This window comes from Corylus avellana, chromosome 9, assembly GCF_965113065.1.
Source record: "Corylus avellana chromosome 9, dhCorAvel1.hap1.2, whole genome shotgun sequence".
In the NCBI taxonomy this organism is placed as follows: Eukaryota; Viridiplantae; Streptophyta; class Magnoliopsida; order Fagales; family Betulaceae; genus Corylus; species Corylus avellana.
Genome location: NC_142498.1, coordinates 5,282,766 through 5,298,740, shown reverse-complemented (window position 1 = coordinate 5,298,740; position 15,975 = coordinate 5,282,766). Strand labels below are relative to the sequence as shown.

Here is a 15,975-nt window from a genome sequence, read left to right as displayed (position 1 = left end):
GGGGTGCAAAAATGAGCAGATGGCCAAAGGGGTGGTGGCCGTACTTTTTAAAATTTTTTTTTTTTTTTATAAAAAATTTAAAATTATGGGCAATATGAAAATTTTTGAATAAAATTGGTCGAATTGCAAAAATTTGAAAGTTTGGGGAGGTGTATTGCAAAAATTGAAACATTGGAGGTCGAATTGAAAATCGCTTCAAACTTTGAGAGGGTAAAATATACTTTTCCCATTTTTAAAAATAGTATGTGAAAATTACATACTCTATTAAAAATTAAAAATAACAATATATCAATTTAATAAAGTAGATTTAAGGTTGAATTTGAAATATGGTTTTTTTTTTTTTTTTTTTTAAAGGGATACATCATACGTAGTACACAAACACAGAACAAGAAGAAGAAGAAACAAACCTACATAGAACCTAAGAGATACATAGACAGTTGTGTATAAAATACAGGAAAACTCAAATGTGTAAATTTAATTTCACTCTCTCTTTTTTTTTTTTTTTTAATTAAAAAATTTAATTTGCTCCTATGAACTTCCAGCCGATTTGACAAAACTCCCATCAATTTTCAAATTTCTCACTTTGGACCTCCTTAACTTTGATTTGCTCTCACTTTAGATTCATATGTTAGTTTTCAACGTTAAAGTCAAATGGTTTGACTTTTTATGCCCATTATATTATTACCCTAAAATTACACCGTTTTAAACCTTAAAACTACAACACTCACCAAACCCAAAATGACGTTGAACATTAAAATTATTATTATTATTTTTTAAAAAGCAAAATATAAGAAAAAAAAAAGAAAAAAGAAAATCGGAGTGGTTGGAGCCACCATTATGGCTAGTCTGGAGGTGGTCAAACCATCCCAAGCCCTTAGAGACCACCTTAAGAGACATAAAAAAGAACAAAAAGAAAAAAGAGAAAAAAAGGGATAGAGTATTTTGGGTGGACGAACTATCCCAAGAGCTTGAGGGTTGTTCAGCCACCCCCACCGCCTCCGGGCCCTTGGGGGTGGGTAGTATACCTGAGCCAATTCATAAATAGTAGCTCCAAATCATGTCAGGGTGCTGGTACGCCCTCAAGCTTTGTGAGTCCTGGTTGAGCCCCCACCCCCGCCACACATCGCCACCTCAACATAATAATAATAATAAATAAATAAAAAAAGCTCTCTCTCTCTCTCCTCTCAAAAGAAGTCCGTCTGTCTCTCTGACTCTTGAGTCTCTGACCCCTCCCACTCCATCAGACCGTGTTCATGTCCTTTTTATTTTATTTTCACTCATAGAAAAAAAAAAAAAGAGAAAAAAAGAGAAAGATTTCTCTGCGAATTTTGTTTGTCGGTGAAAAAAAGAGAAAGATTTCATTCTAATTGCATCATCGAAGTTGAACGGGTGAATTTTTTTTTTTTTTTTTTTTTTTTTTTTTTTTTTTTAATTTTATTTTGAAGTTTGCGTCTTTGATCTTCGAGTTGGTCCCAAAAGAAGCAGAGCTTTCTCCTTTCTCTTTTCTCTCGTCCTCGCAGGTACTCACGATTTCTCTTCTTTTGATTCTTTCACTTCATTGTGTAAAACAGAGAGGCTTTTGTATTTGTAAGCTTTTTATATTTAGAACAGCTTGTTATTTCGATTTTTATTTGTTGATTTCGCTGTGAATAACCAATTTCTAGGTTTTTCTTCTCTCTGGTAATAATTGCTTCTTTTTTTTTTTTTACTTGGTCTTCTTCCTTTTTTTGGGGAAGGGAAGTTAATAGATCGAAATTCCAAAAGGGTTTGGTAGGTAACATGTTTTCTTCAATCGGGATAAAGAAACCCTGGCATAAATGCAGCTAGTGAGTATGATTTGGGGTTTTTGCTGGTGAAGAGTGCGAATTTATATTGGAAATTATGTGATTTGTAGTGGCTCTCTATGTTTGTTTTGATGGCTAATGCTTGTCAGAAATTCTGCGTTTGTGTGTGTGTGCAACTTGCCGATTAAAAAAAGGGGGAAGAAAAGTGAACTTTGGGTTGCAACCGAATTATTCTCAATTGAGAAAGGAGACAGATGATAATCATGTAAAGAAACAAAATCTGCTGAGTGGCATCTGGTTTATAAAATTTGGGAGTGAATGCAAAACATTCTGCATTTTTTCTTGTAGAGAGAAGGAAGTCTGATGTTTATGTCATAAGAAAAATTTGTTACTTTTGTCAACTGCAGGGTCCGTTGGGTTGGGTCGGTAAAATGAGCCGGCCAACAACGCGTAGTAAAAACAAAAGGCACAGACAAGAGGATAATGGTGATATCACTTCTGAAATACTGAGGTACATGAAAACAAGTTTAGTTTTTTTATCTGTAGGAGAAGGATAATTTTTATTTTTTTATTTTTATTGGTATGAATGTCTGTGCTCCATTAAATGTTCTGTGGTCTTCGCTTTATGTTTTTGGTCCTTGTGTAGGAAAATTCACACAACTGGTGAAATAACCAGTGATGATTTAAGTCAGCTATATAAAACTTGGAAACCAGTTTGTCAAGGCTGCCGTGTGAACAATAAAGATAACCCAAATTGCTTTTGTGGGCTGATTCCACCGCCCAATGGAAGTCGCAAAGCTGGACTTTGGCAGAAGATGTCTGATGTTCTTCTAGCTCTTGGCCCTGACCCGTCCAAGGATCTTCGTGCTGCAGAGACTCCTGCAGGTCTGACGAATCTTGGTGCAACATGTTATGCCAACAGCATACTCCAGTGCTTGTACATGAATAAATCTTTCCGAGAAGGCATCTTCTCTGTCGAACCAGATGTTTTGAGACATAATCCAGTGTTGGATCAACTTACACGGCTTTTTGCACAGCTGCATGCCAGTAGAATGGCTTTTATAGACTCATCTCCATTTGTAAAGACACTAGAGTTAGATAATGGAGTTCAGCAGGATAGCCATGAGTTCCTGACCTTGCTTCTTTCTTTGCTTGAACGTTGTCTGAGCCACTCAAAAGTTTCCAAGGGAAGAACAATTGTTCAGGACCTTTTCCGTGGAAGAGTGTCCCATGTGACGATGTAAGATTGTCTTTAGTTAATTGCTAATTATGTATTGATGGGTTCTCTTGTTATTCTCAGTCTTTTTCTGTGTTTCTTCGGATAGTTATCTTGATTATGTTTTAACTTTACTAGGTTCTTTTTCATTGTTGAAACTTCAAGGAAAAAAATTGAAGATTGTTTGATAAATCAGCTTTACGTTTGCCATTTCATAATTTTAAAAGATAGAGACTATTCTTGTGCTTTTCCTAATAGATGGAATTATTTTGCCATGTAGTTTTTGAACATCTCTTAATTTTGAGGAAGCACACAGCTACAATTGAAATACCCAACGTGTATTGCACCACAACTGGTTGAATCTGCTTTTATTTTGTATTTGTATGTTCTTTGGAAAAGTTCTATATAAATTTCCTTTAGCTTTGGCTTCTTTGTGGCGACTTGAGTATAGCTTAGTTGCATCTTTTAGTTGCCGGTGATAGTATCGAGTGTGCCAGGTCTCCCAAGGACCGATTTGCTGGCCTAGTCAATAATTGCGAGATACTTTTGAAGCAATCTATTTTGTTAAAGATGATTAAGATTTTCTGGCTATCTTGAACATATATAATGGTCTATATGCCTGTGGGTGTAGATATGGTCTAGCATCTGCACCTCAAACGATCAATACATTTGCGATTGCTTATAAAAAAAAAAAAAGATTTTTCTAAATGCTTCTCTTGTATGTCAGTGTACTAGGGTTACACCCGTTTTTTTCTGGCACATTTTTTGTTGTTTTTTTTTTTTTTTTTTTTTTTTTTTCCTTTAAATATTTTCTTTAAATATTTTCTTCTCTTGTTCCCGCAGAAGTATTTTATTTTATTCATTTACTTTTAACTTTGTAACATGGGGATTAGTCACTGTCTTTAGTAATTAACTCTGCATATTTGCCTTAAGCTAATCTTACACTGCTATTTATTGGTTGTTTTGTACTTCATTAATCTTTAGATATTTTCACATCCGATATTAGTTACTTCTAATCAAGTGTGTGTGTTGTATTGTAATCAAGTGTGTGTGTAGTATTGTATATATGTATTTTTTCTTTTTGATAAGTAATGTTGTATATGTGTTTTTTTTTTTAACTCGTATCTTTTATTTGTATTTAGGTGCTCACAATGTGGAAAAGATTCTGAAGCTTCTTCAAACATGGAGGACTTTTATGAGCTTGAGTTGAATGTCAAGGGTTTGAAAAATTTAGATGAGAGTTTAGATGATTATCTAAGTGTGGAAGAGCTTCATGGAGATAATCAGTATTTCTGTGAGTCATGTAAAACAAGAGTCGATGCTACTCGCAGTATCAAGCTACGTACATTACCTACTGTACTTAATTTTCAGCTTAAGCGTTGTGTTTTCCTTCCGAAGGTACTTCATGATGAACTTTGGAGAAAGTAATCCCCATTTTCTGGCTTGTCTTCTAAATATTTTGCTACCAAAGTCTTGTATGTGATTTTGTATTCCTTTAATTATTTTTTTCTTTTACATGGAATATATACTCTATTTTTTTTTTTTTTTTTTAACAAGGAAGATATATTGCTATAAGCATTGTGGGATATAAAGCAGTTGATGATTTGAAAAGGTTATGTATGGGAATTACACTGTTTGTTAACCAAAAAAGAAAGCATATGCATTAACGCTTTTGATTATAGAGTATGCACACTTCTGTTTAGTGAAGCACGAAGGAAACCATTATTTCATTGCATTTGAGGTAATGAAAAATACTGGAAGAATTGGTTCTTTTTAATTTTGCAAAGATCAACTACCATGGAGAAGATCGAGTCCTAGTCCGTTGTTACTAAATACTACAAGCTATTGATAACCGCATTTGTTTTATTTTTTAATGTTTGGTTGCCCCTTTCTGTAGAATGTCCCATAGCTAGTAAAAGAAAGCCTGTCTAAAGGTCTTTTTTGGTGGCTTGATTTTGCAGGCATTTTTGTTGTCTGATTTATTAACTGACTGCCTTAATGGTAATTGCAATATGTGGTTTGTGTGGTTGATGCAAATGAATTATCAATTGCATGTCCCAGTTAGCTTCACTATATACATGTGGCGTGTGTGATAGTGCCTTGCTATGTTACATGGTAAATTTATTTATGCAGACAAATTATCAATTCTTTATTGTACACTAAATCGTTAAACATCTACTAACATAGGTTTTTGTGAGCAGACTACAATGAAGAAGAAAATCACTTCTGCATTTTGTTTCCCTGGAGAACTGGATATGCGACAGAGGCTGTCTGAGCCTTCTCAGTTTGAATTGATATATGACTTGTCAGCAGTGTTGATTCACAAGGGAACTGCTGTAAATAGTGGTCATTATGTAGCTCATATTAAAGATGAAGATACAGGACAATGGTGGGAATTTGATGATGAGCATGTCTCAAACTTAGGTCGTCACCCTTTCGGAGACGGGTCTTCAAGTTCCACTTCTAAAGCTGTTGGAAGTGAGCCTGTTCATCCATCTTGCACAGATCCAAGGAATGGTGTCGCCGATGGACACAACATAGATGTTGTTCAGTCACAGTCTTCAGAGTCTAGTAATAATAGTAATGCTGAGATATTTTCATCAGGTGATGCATATATGCTGATGTATAATCTTAGGCAATCCAGGAAGGACCGTGAGAAAAAGCAGGCGTCTGGTGCCAGTGATATGAAAATCGACACTGGTATGGTTTCTTTATATGGTGTTCCTCTTCCATCTCACCTTTGTGAAGAGATAAAAATTTTGAATGCTTCATATGATGATGCTTGCCAACAATATGAATTAAAGAAGGAAGAAGAGTTGGGTTGTATCACAAAAAGGAGACAGGAAGTGCGATCAGTTCTATCTGAAGCCCCTGTACGATCAAATGAGGATTCATTTAATTGGATTTCAACAGACTGGCTTCGCCAGTGGGCTGACAACATACCTCCACCGTGAGTACAAGATCATGTTCTGCCTTTGTTATTTTAGGTTTTCTTTTCCGTGCTTATATATATATATATACACGTTCCTTTATTTATTATATTATGTACTTTTGTGTTGGGTTGTAAAAATTGTATTATCCAAGAAAGATGGTTTACCCAGAGTAGGTACTATATCTGCTCAGGGCATCATAAGAGGAATCATTTTCACTTACTTCTGTTATTTCCACATAAGCCTTTGCCAATTTTTCGTTTTATTGTATGTATCCGTTTTGCCTTATTATGATAACACTTCATGAAAAGTGTCATGTCAGGCTTGGAGTTTTGCATTCTTTTATGGTCTTTTGTTTTTGTAATTTCCTGCAGTGTACTTGACAATATGTCCATCCAATGCGTGCATGGAAAAGTCCCGCATTCAAAAGTTAGCTCCATGAAGCGATTGTCTGCTAAAGCCTGGACCATGATTGTCTCTAAGGTGTTTACTTGTTCATTACTCTGCCTTGGTGTTCATGAAATTTTGTCATATCCTTTAATTACTTTCCTCAAGTAGCTGCATTAAGATACTTCTATTTGTGGATTTTATGCTTAGATTGGATTTCTAAATTTATATGAATATCTTCTAATTTTACTGCAAAATCATTTTTTGGAGCCCCTTTAAGTACGCCATTTTGCTGTTGTGAGAAATTCATTGAATTTCAATGATTTCATTGTTGGTGGTTGTGCAATAAATTAAATAAATGAAATTCATGTAATAGAGGGTTGAATTGGTAACATAGAAACGAGAAAGTTGTATAGCTACTTAGAGATGAGAAAGAATGATGGTAAAAAACAAATTTTGAAAGAAGAAATAATTGACATACAACTGTGGTGGAGTATCATTTTCTCTAAATTATATAGTTCATTTTCCATAAAGATAGAAAAGAAATGATCTTATTTTTGTGTAAGCCGCCGTCATCTGGTTCAGTTTTATGTTTTTGTTACTTGTATCCTCCTCATTAGTTGATTCTAGCTATCCTTTTATGAATTCCTGTCTACTGATTGCTTTGCTATTATTCTTTTATTTGGGGGTGTACTAACTGCTTGTAAATTCAGCATGATGGGGGGCCAACACTGACTAATGATGACTACTGCATGGCTTGCCTTGTCGATGGAGCCCGCACTTTGGTGTGTGGTGATAGCTATCGGGATCGAAGAACAATAATGAAGCAAATTGCAAATGAGGCAGTTCAAGGGAACTGTGTGGATGGAGCATATTGCGTATCCAAGTCATGGTATGGCTGCAAATTCTCTTAATGCTTCCCAATTTTCCCCCCTGATTTGCTAGCTTATTTTAATGACTAAGCATTATGATCACCTGTGGAGGAGCTTTTCTCATCTCAAAAATAAACTGAGCAAGTGAAGAACAATTAGTTTCTGATCATCCATTTTGCTTTTTATATGCCTTGGATAGAAGAAAAGGCTATGTTTCTTCTTATTTTGTGCTTGTCATAATGTATAATCCCACGTACCAATTTATGGTGATGCTATTCACTTTTTGATATTTGTAGGTTGCAACAGTGGTTAAAAAGAAAAATTCTTGATGCTCCCTCTGAAGCTGATGCTGGACCCACAGCTCCAATTAGGTGTCCTCACGGGGAACTTATGCCTGATCAAGCTGCTGGTGCTAAGCGAGTTCTGGTTCCTGAGAATCTCTGGCTCTTCTTATATGAAGATGCTGTTGCAGTAAATCCTGATGATCTGCTGGAGTGTACAACCTTTCCTTCAGACTCTAAACAATGTTCTCAATGCAGCGATGAACTATCTGAAGTGGCAGTCATGGAGGATTCTTTAAGGTAATTTCAATGTTTACTAGTAATGTAGAGCTAATATGTATTTATAGTTGCTTGACTTCAATTATGTATGCTGCAGAGTTGTGAAGCTTAAACAGCGCCAGAATCATGAGAAATTAGCTATGGGAAAAAGTATTCCACTTTTTCCCCACTGCAAGAATTACTTAGTGCCCTCCTCGTGGCTTTCAAAATGGAGAGACTATATTAATGCAAGTGGGAAGAATGTCTCTAGCTCTGTGAAACCTGAGACTCTTGATGGTGTCATTGATTCGCTGAAGTGTGAAAAGGTAACTTTCTAGTTCGCTTAAGGTTGCTTCTGTTAATCATATTCTGGCTTCTCTGGGTGAGATTAGTTGGTGCTTTGTATGCTTTTGAATCCCTTTGATCATTGTTTATGTTTGTCCTTAATTTAGTGAGTTATGATGATGGTGATGATACGATAAGAGGACTTTGGAGGAGATTGGGACTTTATTTTTCTCTACTCTATGTTTTTGGACAGCTGCATTTGCCTCTCATTTGGTGATTAATCATCATGATTGTCTCGTTCTTTTTTCTCCCTCTAGCTAGGTGTTTTCTTTTGTATATTTAGTGTGTACTTGGAGGTGCCTTATGCTTTTAATGATATTTCGATTACTTATAAAAAAGAAAATAGTAATCGTGAATGAGGATTTTGTGCAAATGGTTGATCAAAATTTAGATTGTGCTGGAGAGACTCACTGTTAATTGGCTGCAATAGATAGACTAGGCTTGCATGTGTGCATTTAAGCTATAGCAATCCACATTTTCTTCAACCTTGCTTTCACTGTTTTCAGGATAATTGTTGTGATATAGTTCTTTTATTTTGGTTTTGGCCAGCATATGCGACTCCTTGAAAGGCCTCCTGAACTAGTTTGCAAACGTGGTACAATTTTCCAAAAGGTAAGTATATGAAACCGATATCCAAACTTGTCAATTTTTGATTGGTGCAGTTGGTGTCTGAAACTCATTGGTGTAAAACTGCAATTTATTTATCTTTTTTCACCTATTCAAAATGTGTTTTTGGGGTTTCCTTTTTTTATTTTTTTCGAAGTGTTTATTAGAAAGGAACTTTCTGCCTCAAGTCAATACTTGTATGAATGCTGAATTTCTTGTTCTTCTCCTTCCAATGTTGGTTCTAGACAGATGGGTTGACAATCATTACGGAGAATGATTGGAAATGCTTCTGTGAAGAGTGGGGTGGTACTGAGGAGAAAGGCATATCTGCTGTAATTGAGTACAGTTATAATGCAGGGAATAATTTGGCTGGGTCCGGTGAAGAGATGCCATTATTAGAGGAGCAAATGGCTTCGCATGATGAAGCGAATAGTGACAATGAGTCTAGACAACCTGTGATTAAGACTTGTCCAGAGGTAACCCTGCCCTCATCTTTGTCATCCATGCTGCATAGTGAAGGACTTTTTTTGTTAACTTTTCCTTTTCCTTTAACATATTAAACACTTGATAAAATTTTGTACTTATCAAAAATAAAATTGTGACTTGTGTCATCTTGCAAAATCCTCGGTTGACCTGCGGAACGACTTGTTCATTCCTGTGCAATGTATCTTGATTTTCATATGAACTCAAAAGTATGACATGCTGGAAGATCTATATGTTGGTATCATCTTCTAAATGTTTAGTGAATGTTATCAATAGAACGTCACTAACCCATCTGCCCATTCAGCTTCCTGAATACGTTACTAAGGATAATAGCTGTCTAGATGATATCAGTGTTTTTTAAATATCTCAGTAATAATTGATATGATATTTGTTTTATTTCTTATTTTTTGTCAAACTGTTGAATTTGAGCACATGACTACATCTACATACATAATTGCAAAATTTTAGTTGATAGTCATTTGGTACAAAGGGACGGAGGAAGAGATGGGAATCTCCACTAGAGACCCACAATTTTTAGTCCTGAATATTTCGGGGTTTTTAGAAATAGGAGAGTATGAGGGGACCAGGGGTGATGTGTTTTTCAAGTTTGTCCCTCATCCTTATAATCCTTAATATTTTCCCTTTTCTTTTAGAAGGATATAATAGTAATGGACTACAATATTTCCTTCCTCCCAAGCTTCTCCCGTACAAAGGGAAGGTGGGATCCATCTTGTATCCTCCCACTTTTGCACCTTTCTTACCAAACACTCATAATGGGAAATGGGCATCTCTTCTTTCCTCCCCTTTATCCATCCTCACTAATTTTTTCTTTTCCCTATGACTTGCCCATCCTCCCTAATGAATGGAACACGTTGTGGTAGAATATTAATTGTAATCTTATAATCGACTCTTTTTATTTGTCTTCTCTCTGCCCCTCACCCACAAACACCTTGTCCAATATTTTGCTTCTTTTCTCTGATGGTTATTTTGCCAGATATGCGAGGAATGCATTGGAGAAAAAGAAAGTTGCGAGTTAATGCAGAAACTTAACTACTGCAACGAGGACATATATGTACTTTTTGCACGTGACAAGGAGGCTCCAAAATCTTTTTTAGAAGCATCTGACACATCCTTTGAGCAAGATCGCCGAGTTTCCAAGCGCTCTCGGAAGACAAATAATGGGAATCTGATCAATTTAAAAGTTTCTGGCTCCACATCAATATACCAGTTAAAAATGATGATATGGGAATCATTTGGGGTACGCTACCTCCAGCAAGCACATAGATAAATGAAGGCATTTGCTTTGTTTATTTATTTTATTATTGTTATTTTTTTCTTGTGGCAGTGCATTTTTATAAAGTGTCGTATTTTGGTTTTCTCGGCTGTTGTCGGAATCTCCATTTAAGATTTTAGATCTGAAGGTTGAGTGTATTGAACATGGAACAGAGTATGTAGAAAAGTTATTAGATTTCTTTACAAGAAAATAGAGAGAATTTATAGGAAATATAGAAGTGGGGAGAATTTATTTGGAAAATGTTAAAAAAAAAAAAATTGAAAAAAATCACTGTAAATTTAGAACTGTTCAAAATGCAGATTTTTCTGAAGTAGGAGAAATTCAAGTAGCAAAGGGAACTCTGAGAAGATTTTAGGAAATAATGGGTAATTTTTCTCTCTCTTAATGATCTCATTAACCTTATCACAAACCCTAATTAATTGGAATTTGTGGCTTTGTTGTATTGAATTAAGTATGACATTGAGAAAGTTATTGATGGAGGAGTAACGCTATAAGTCTTCTTAGAGTCCTCCTAGAGTCATTCCAAATGTGATGTGGCTTTTAAAATCACCGATAGATCAAAAGTCAATAAATCACAGCTCAAATTCAACTGTAATTTTAAAAGCCATATCACATTTGGGATGACTTTAGGAAGACTTATAGCATTACTTTTGATGGAGAATGAAGTTGGACCTATTTGTGTGGTAAGACCATGCACTATCGGCTTTATTTGATATCTCCAAATAAGGCATCTTACATTGTTTCTAACATGTAATTTTATACGGAATACATACAAATGACTTGCAATTGCCTGAACTTCTATCCTTTTTGAATTTTGATCGCTATTTAGTTGGCTTAGCATCAGATATTGCCCTGCCATTTGATCATGATGATTGTTTTTTAGTAAGTAGATCATGATGATGTTGTGAGGTGATGTTGGTGTGATACTTGATGTCTAAGTAAATGTTTATTGATTTACAAATATCACATGTTGATAGAATGTTGTTAATTAAGTGTGATACCTACACATATCTAATATGGGTGCTTTTTGAGATTATCTTTTTGACTCCCTACGATTTTAGTTGGTCTCAACGTTTGGCTTTCCCAAACTTGAAATATGCTATGTAGTGAATTATGCTTTTGAGAAACTAATTGTTCTTTTCCTATCTCTAATATCTTTCATGTTAATATCATAGAAAGTGGTTAAATTATCTATTCTTGTTGCATAGCTGAATATATTTTGCATCCACCGGCATCTTCTAACTGACTCATCTGATTATGCAGGTTGTTAAGGAGAATCAGATCCTTCGCAAAGGTGCCAGGATAATTGACAAGGAGTCTGCTACTCTTGCAGACATGAATATTTTTCCTGGAGATAAGCTTTGGGTGATAGATTCAGAGATCCATGAGCAGCGAGATATTGCGGGTAATTAACATTGTCATACTAAGATTACAATTTGCATATGTTTTTTTGAATGTATACTGCTTTACTCGGGTGATGGCAGTCATAAGGAGACTGTCCTTTTTATAATGCTATTCTACATGGTTCTGTCAGTAATTATGGGATTAACTTCTTTACAAAAAGTGTAAGGACCATTGTAATTAATTAGAAGTATCATATAATATCAAAGATTCCTTGTTTTTTTTTTAAAAAAATTGGTTAGTCACGAGGCACACAATGAGTCATGCACCCACAGCCTTACCCTCCACCTTATTTTAAAAAGAGGAGGAAGTGCAATTTGAACTAGAGCTTGTTGGTGATTCTTAAATTCAAGGTTCTAAGTGGTGGTGTCTTCAACTATGTTGAGATCCCAATTGATGCATCTAAAGATGACTATTTTAGAAAGCCTTTTTTCACTTCTCAAACACTACAAACTCTTCTTAAATACAGTTAATCAAATAGGCCTTTCAAAACAAACTACAAAATTCTTCTAAAACTCAACACTTTTCAAAAAATAAAACGCTTTTTTTTTTTTTTTTTTTTCAGAAAATAACTTAATGTTGTATTTTTTAAAGGGTGGAGATTATCCATATACAATTTTTTTTTCCTAGTGTAGGGGCAGCTGATTACATGTATGAAAAATAAACAGTTAATTTCTCTTTCTTTTTTTTTTTTTTTTTTAAAAAAGATGGGTGGTGCTGTGGCTGCCTAATGGCAGCCATAATATGGTGCGGTGGCCACCAATGGATCTGGCGGCCACCACTAGGGCCACCAGGGCACCGCTTCGTTGGCAGCAACACTTTTTTAATTTTAATTTTTTTAAATTGTTCTTTTATTTTATAAATATTATTTCTTAATTTTTATTTTTTACAAAACACTCTTCAAAACTTTACCAAACTAGTTTTCTACTTTTCTCAAATGTGGCCCCCCACAAAATCAATTCTCAACTTTTACCTTTTTCAGAACTCTTACTAAAATTCAAATCACTACTCAACTTTACCAAACAGGCCGAAAATATTTGAGTAGCTCTTAGGAAAGTCTTGCAAGTGAAGCTTGTAAAGTTGAAAAATTATGGTATATGTGACAAGTGTGATGTTTTAAGATGGCTACACAAATATTAGCAAGTTTTATAGTACATCAATAACTGTTTCCTTTTTTATTTTATTGATAAGTAGACAAAGTAACATTGAAAAGTGCAAAATGGCACAACTTAAGTACACAAGAAGTTTATAAGAGAAACGCCTAACTGAAAGAGAAAAGAGGTCAATAAAATATCCTTGTACAATGATTATGTTTTTTGTTAGGTAAATACAACACATACCCCTCTGGATTGTATCCATAACCTTACTCTAATGTGATTACTATGTAAGAAGCTAACAAGGAGATGGATTTAAACTATCCTTCTCAATATAATATAGATATCTATTAAAAGAATTCTTTCATAATGTGTTTAAATCAGTGAGTTTAATTTTATTATGATTTAGTGCTAGTTTATTATTGACATGGAACTTTTTAATACGAACCTTACATTTTTATTATATATATGCAAGTTCTTTATCTTTAATGAAGTAAAAGGTAGAATGTTGGGAAAATAGGAAATAGTTATACAGAAGTAAGAGCTAAAAATTCTTGCTTAGTAATCCTCCAAAAGTAATTTAGAAGTAATGCTGATGAGTAAACAAGTTTGATTTTGAGTCACTAATGCTGAGATACAACATTTGAAGAATGAGCAAGCTTTGTATCTGTAAACCAGGCCACAAAAGTAAAAAATGCATAAACAGGATCAACATTGAACTGATCTGATGGCTAAATTGTTTCATGCTTTGCATATTGATACTTCACCATATATACTTTATTTTTTGTTAGGTATCGTGATATATTGTTAGCATTATTGATATTTTAAGGCATAAGATGGAATATGTTTATTGTCACAATCTCAACTCTCTCCCCGTGTGTGTGCATGCATGACATTCATGCCCATGAAGACACACATCCACAATTGCATTAACAACTGAGTTGTGTATGATCAAGTGCCAAATGTCTAAGATGCTTTAGTTGAAAGTTCACGGGCACGTAGCAAAGATTAGGATTACTTGTAATTTATTGGACAATAATTACATTTTTTAAACTTTATATTTTACTTTAACAGGAAGCCTATTGGCCAATTTTAGTCCTATGTTATATACAACTAGCCACGCTCTGATTTTAGTCCTATGTTGTATATGATTAGTCATGCTGTACTAAATTAATAGTTGTGTGTATTGATTTGCCTAATCAAATGTTCCATAGATGAGCTCTCTGACCAGAAAACGAATGTTCAACACATTGAGGAAGGCTTTCGTGGAACACTTTTGACAGCAAATATTTCATCCCAAGTTGTTTAAAAAACATGCTTTTAAAAATTATTATCTGCGTGCAACATCCAACTGTTTGTAGACATGATATTGGGAGAGGAAACTGATGGAGATTTTGACCTGCATTTTGGAGGTAAGTTGCTATTCCAATGTCTACCTTGTTTTACATTGAATAAGAATTTTTTATCATCGTGAAGGACCCAAATTCTTTAGAGCCTCCTCTGTGTTGACTTGTCTCAGCTATTTCTTATCCCTGCTTCATTAACTGATTTATTTCTTCATAATATCCATCCAATTGGTATTTTTACTGTTTCCACTCTTTTTTGCCCTCAATTTTATAAATCTTTTGAATATGACATTCCGAGTTGAAAAGGCTTACACCATGCACCTTATGTCTTGCATCTTACCTTATGAGAGGTCAAAAGCCTCACCTTAATTATTCTCATTTAAAAACTATGGCTCTGATGCAGGATCGATGAGTTTTTCCAAATATATTTGAAACTTGAAAATTGTAAGAAAGATTATGAAACCAACTATGATTTGTAATCTCTCTGCTGTCCTGATTTTCTCCTAGTCTCAGACGCCAACAGGTAGCTTAATTCCCAATGGGGTAAAAAAACTTGGTTATCAAAAAAAAAAAAAAAAAAAGATTCTCCTTGATACTATTCTGGTTTGGATTGATTACCATTTTGTCTTGTTTTGGGCAGAAGCAGTAGCTGTATCTATGTCTGTTAGTTTTCTCCCTTCAGACGACTGGTTTGCCGTGTAAATGTGTAGCGCTTGCCAACATTTTTACTTTTTTGGTGGTTGCGGACTCGGAGAGGATACAGCACGTATTGTTGCATGTCTCCTGCTTTGTCAAACTCGTGGTTTTTGTGTTCAGTTTTGATGCTCGCATGGATGTTGCTGCCTTCAGTCTGCCCAACCTTTTCAATTTCTTGGCTTCGAGGATCTATTGTACACATCTTGTTGCTTATATGCCTCTCTTTGCGACGGATTGGCTGATTTCTTACTTGGTTAATGAATGTATATCCTAGAGTAGTTTCAATTTTAACTGCTCATACATCTCTCTCTCTTTCTCTCTCTCTCCATGCCTATTCTTCTTCTTCTTCTTGGTGCGCAGATATGAAGGAAGGGCTTTTCCCGCAGGAATGTTGTGTTGTTACTGAACATATTTACTGTGTCCACATATTCTGATATCCACGTGATTCTTGCTCCCTCTCCCAGCCTTTCAAATAAAGCTCAGTTTATCCTTAAACGTTAGGCCAAGGATATAAAACCCATTAAATGGAGAAATTGCCTGCCATTAGAGGTTGCAGGATGGACTATCATAGTTTTCTTTATTCTCTCTTGTTTTTCCTCAAATCGAGGTTCATTTTGTTTCATGTAACGAAACATGTTGATGGATGCCTCCTTTTTAGGGTCTTTAAGAAATTTTGGGTGTTCATACTTTGATACAAGCTTTGCAGCAAGGACCCTTCCATTAGCTAGAGTCTCATTTTCTAGGTGAGCTTTATCGTTACTGTTTAAATTCTCCATTCCTTTTCAAATGCAATTAGTATATTAATAGGGAAAATGGTTGAGGAAGTATACTTTTTACTACAATTTTTTACAAACTGATATAACAATGCACGTGACACTAATGTTTTAGTTACAATCAAATTTAATTGTCTAGTAATTGATATGGTAAGTTTCCAAGTTGACTTACAAATTAATGTAGCAGTCATAATTAAAATTTAATTATT

At 34.8% G+C, this 15,975-nt stretch overlaps 1 protein-coding gene across 1 annotated transcript; it reads left to right on the top strand.

Annotated features, from left to right (window-relative positions):
- The first annotated feature begins 933 nt into the window (after positions 1 to 933).
- UBP26 (ubiquitin-specific protease 26) lies at positions 934 to 15,452 on the top strand. The gene is made up of 15 exons (XM_059603625.2): positions 934 to 1,520; positions 2,192 to 2,295; positions 2,431 to 3,024; positions 4,143 to 4,398; positions 5,202 to 5,950; positions 6,305 to 6,413; positions 7,031 to 7,209; positions 7,486 to 7,770; positions 7,847 to 8,054; positions 8,623 to 8,685; positions 8,925 to 9,155; positions 10,157 to 10,420; positions 11,720 to 11,861; positions 14,166 to 14,363; positions 14,938 to 15,452. Exons 2-14 carry the CDS (start codon positions 2,216 to 2,218, stop codon positions 14,258 to 14,260), a joined length of 3,255 nt encoding a protein of 1,084 aa, XP_059459608.1. The 5' UTR covers positions 934 to 1,520; positions 2,192 to 2,215; the 3' UTR covers positions 14,261 to 14,363; positions 14,938 to 15,452.
- The last annotated feature ends 523 nt before the right edge of the window (positions 15,453 to 15,975 follow it).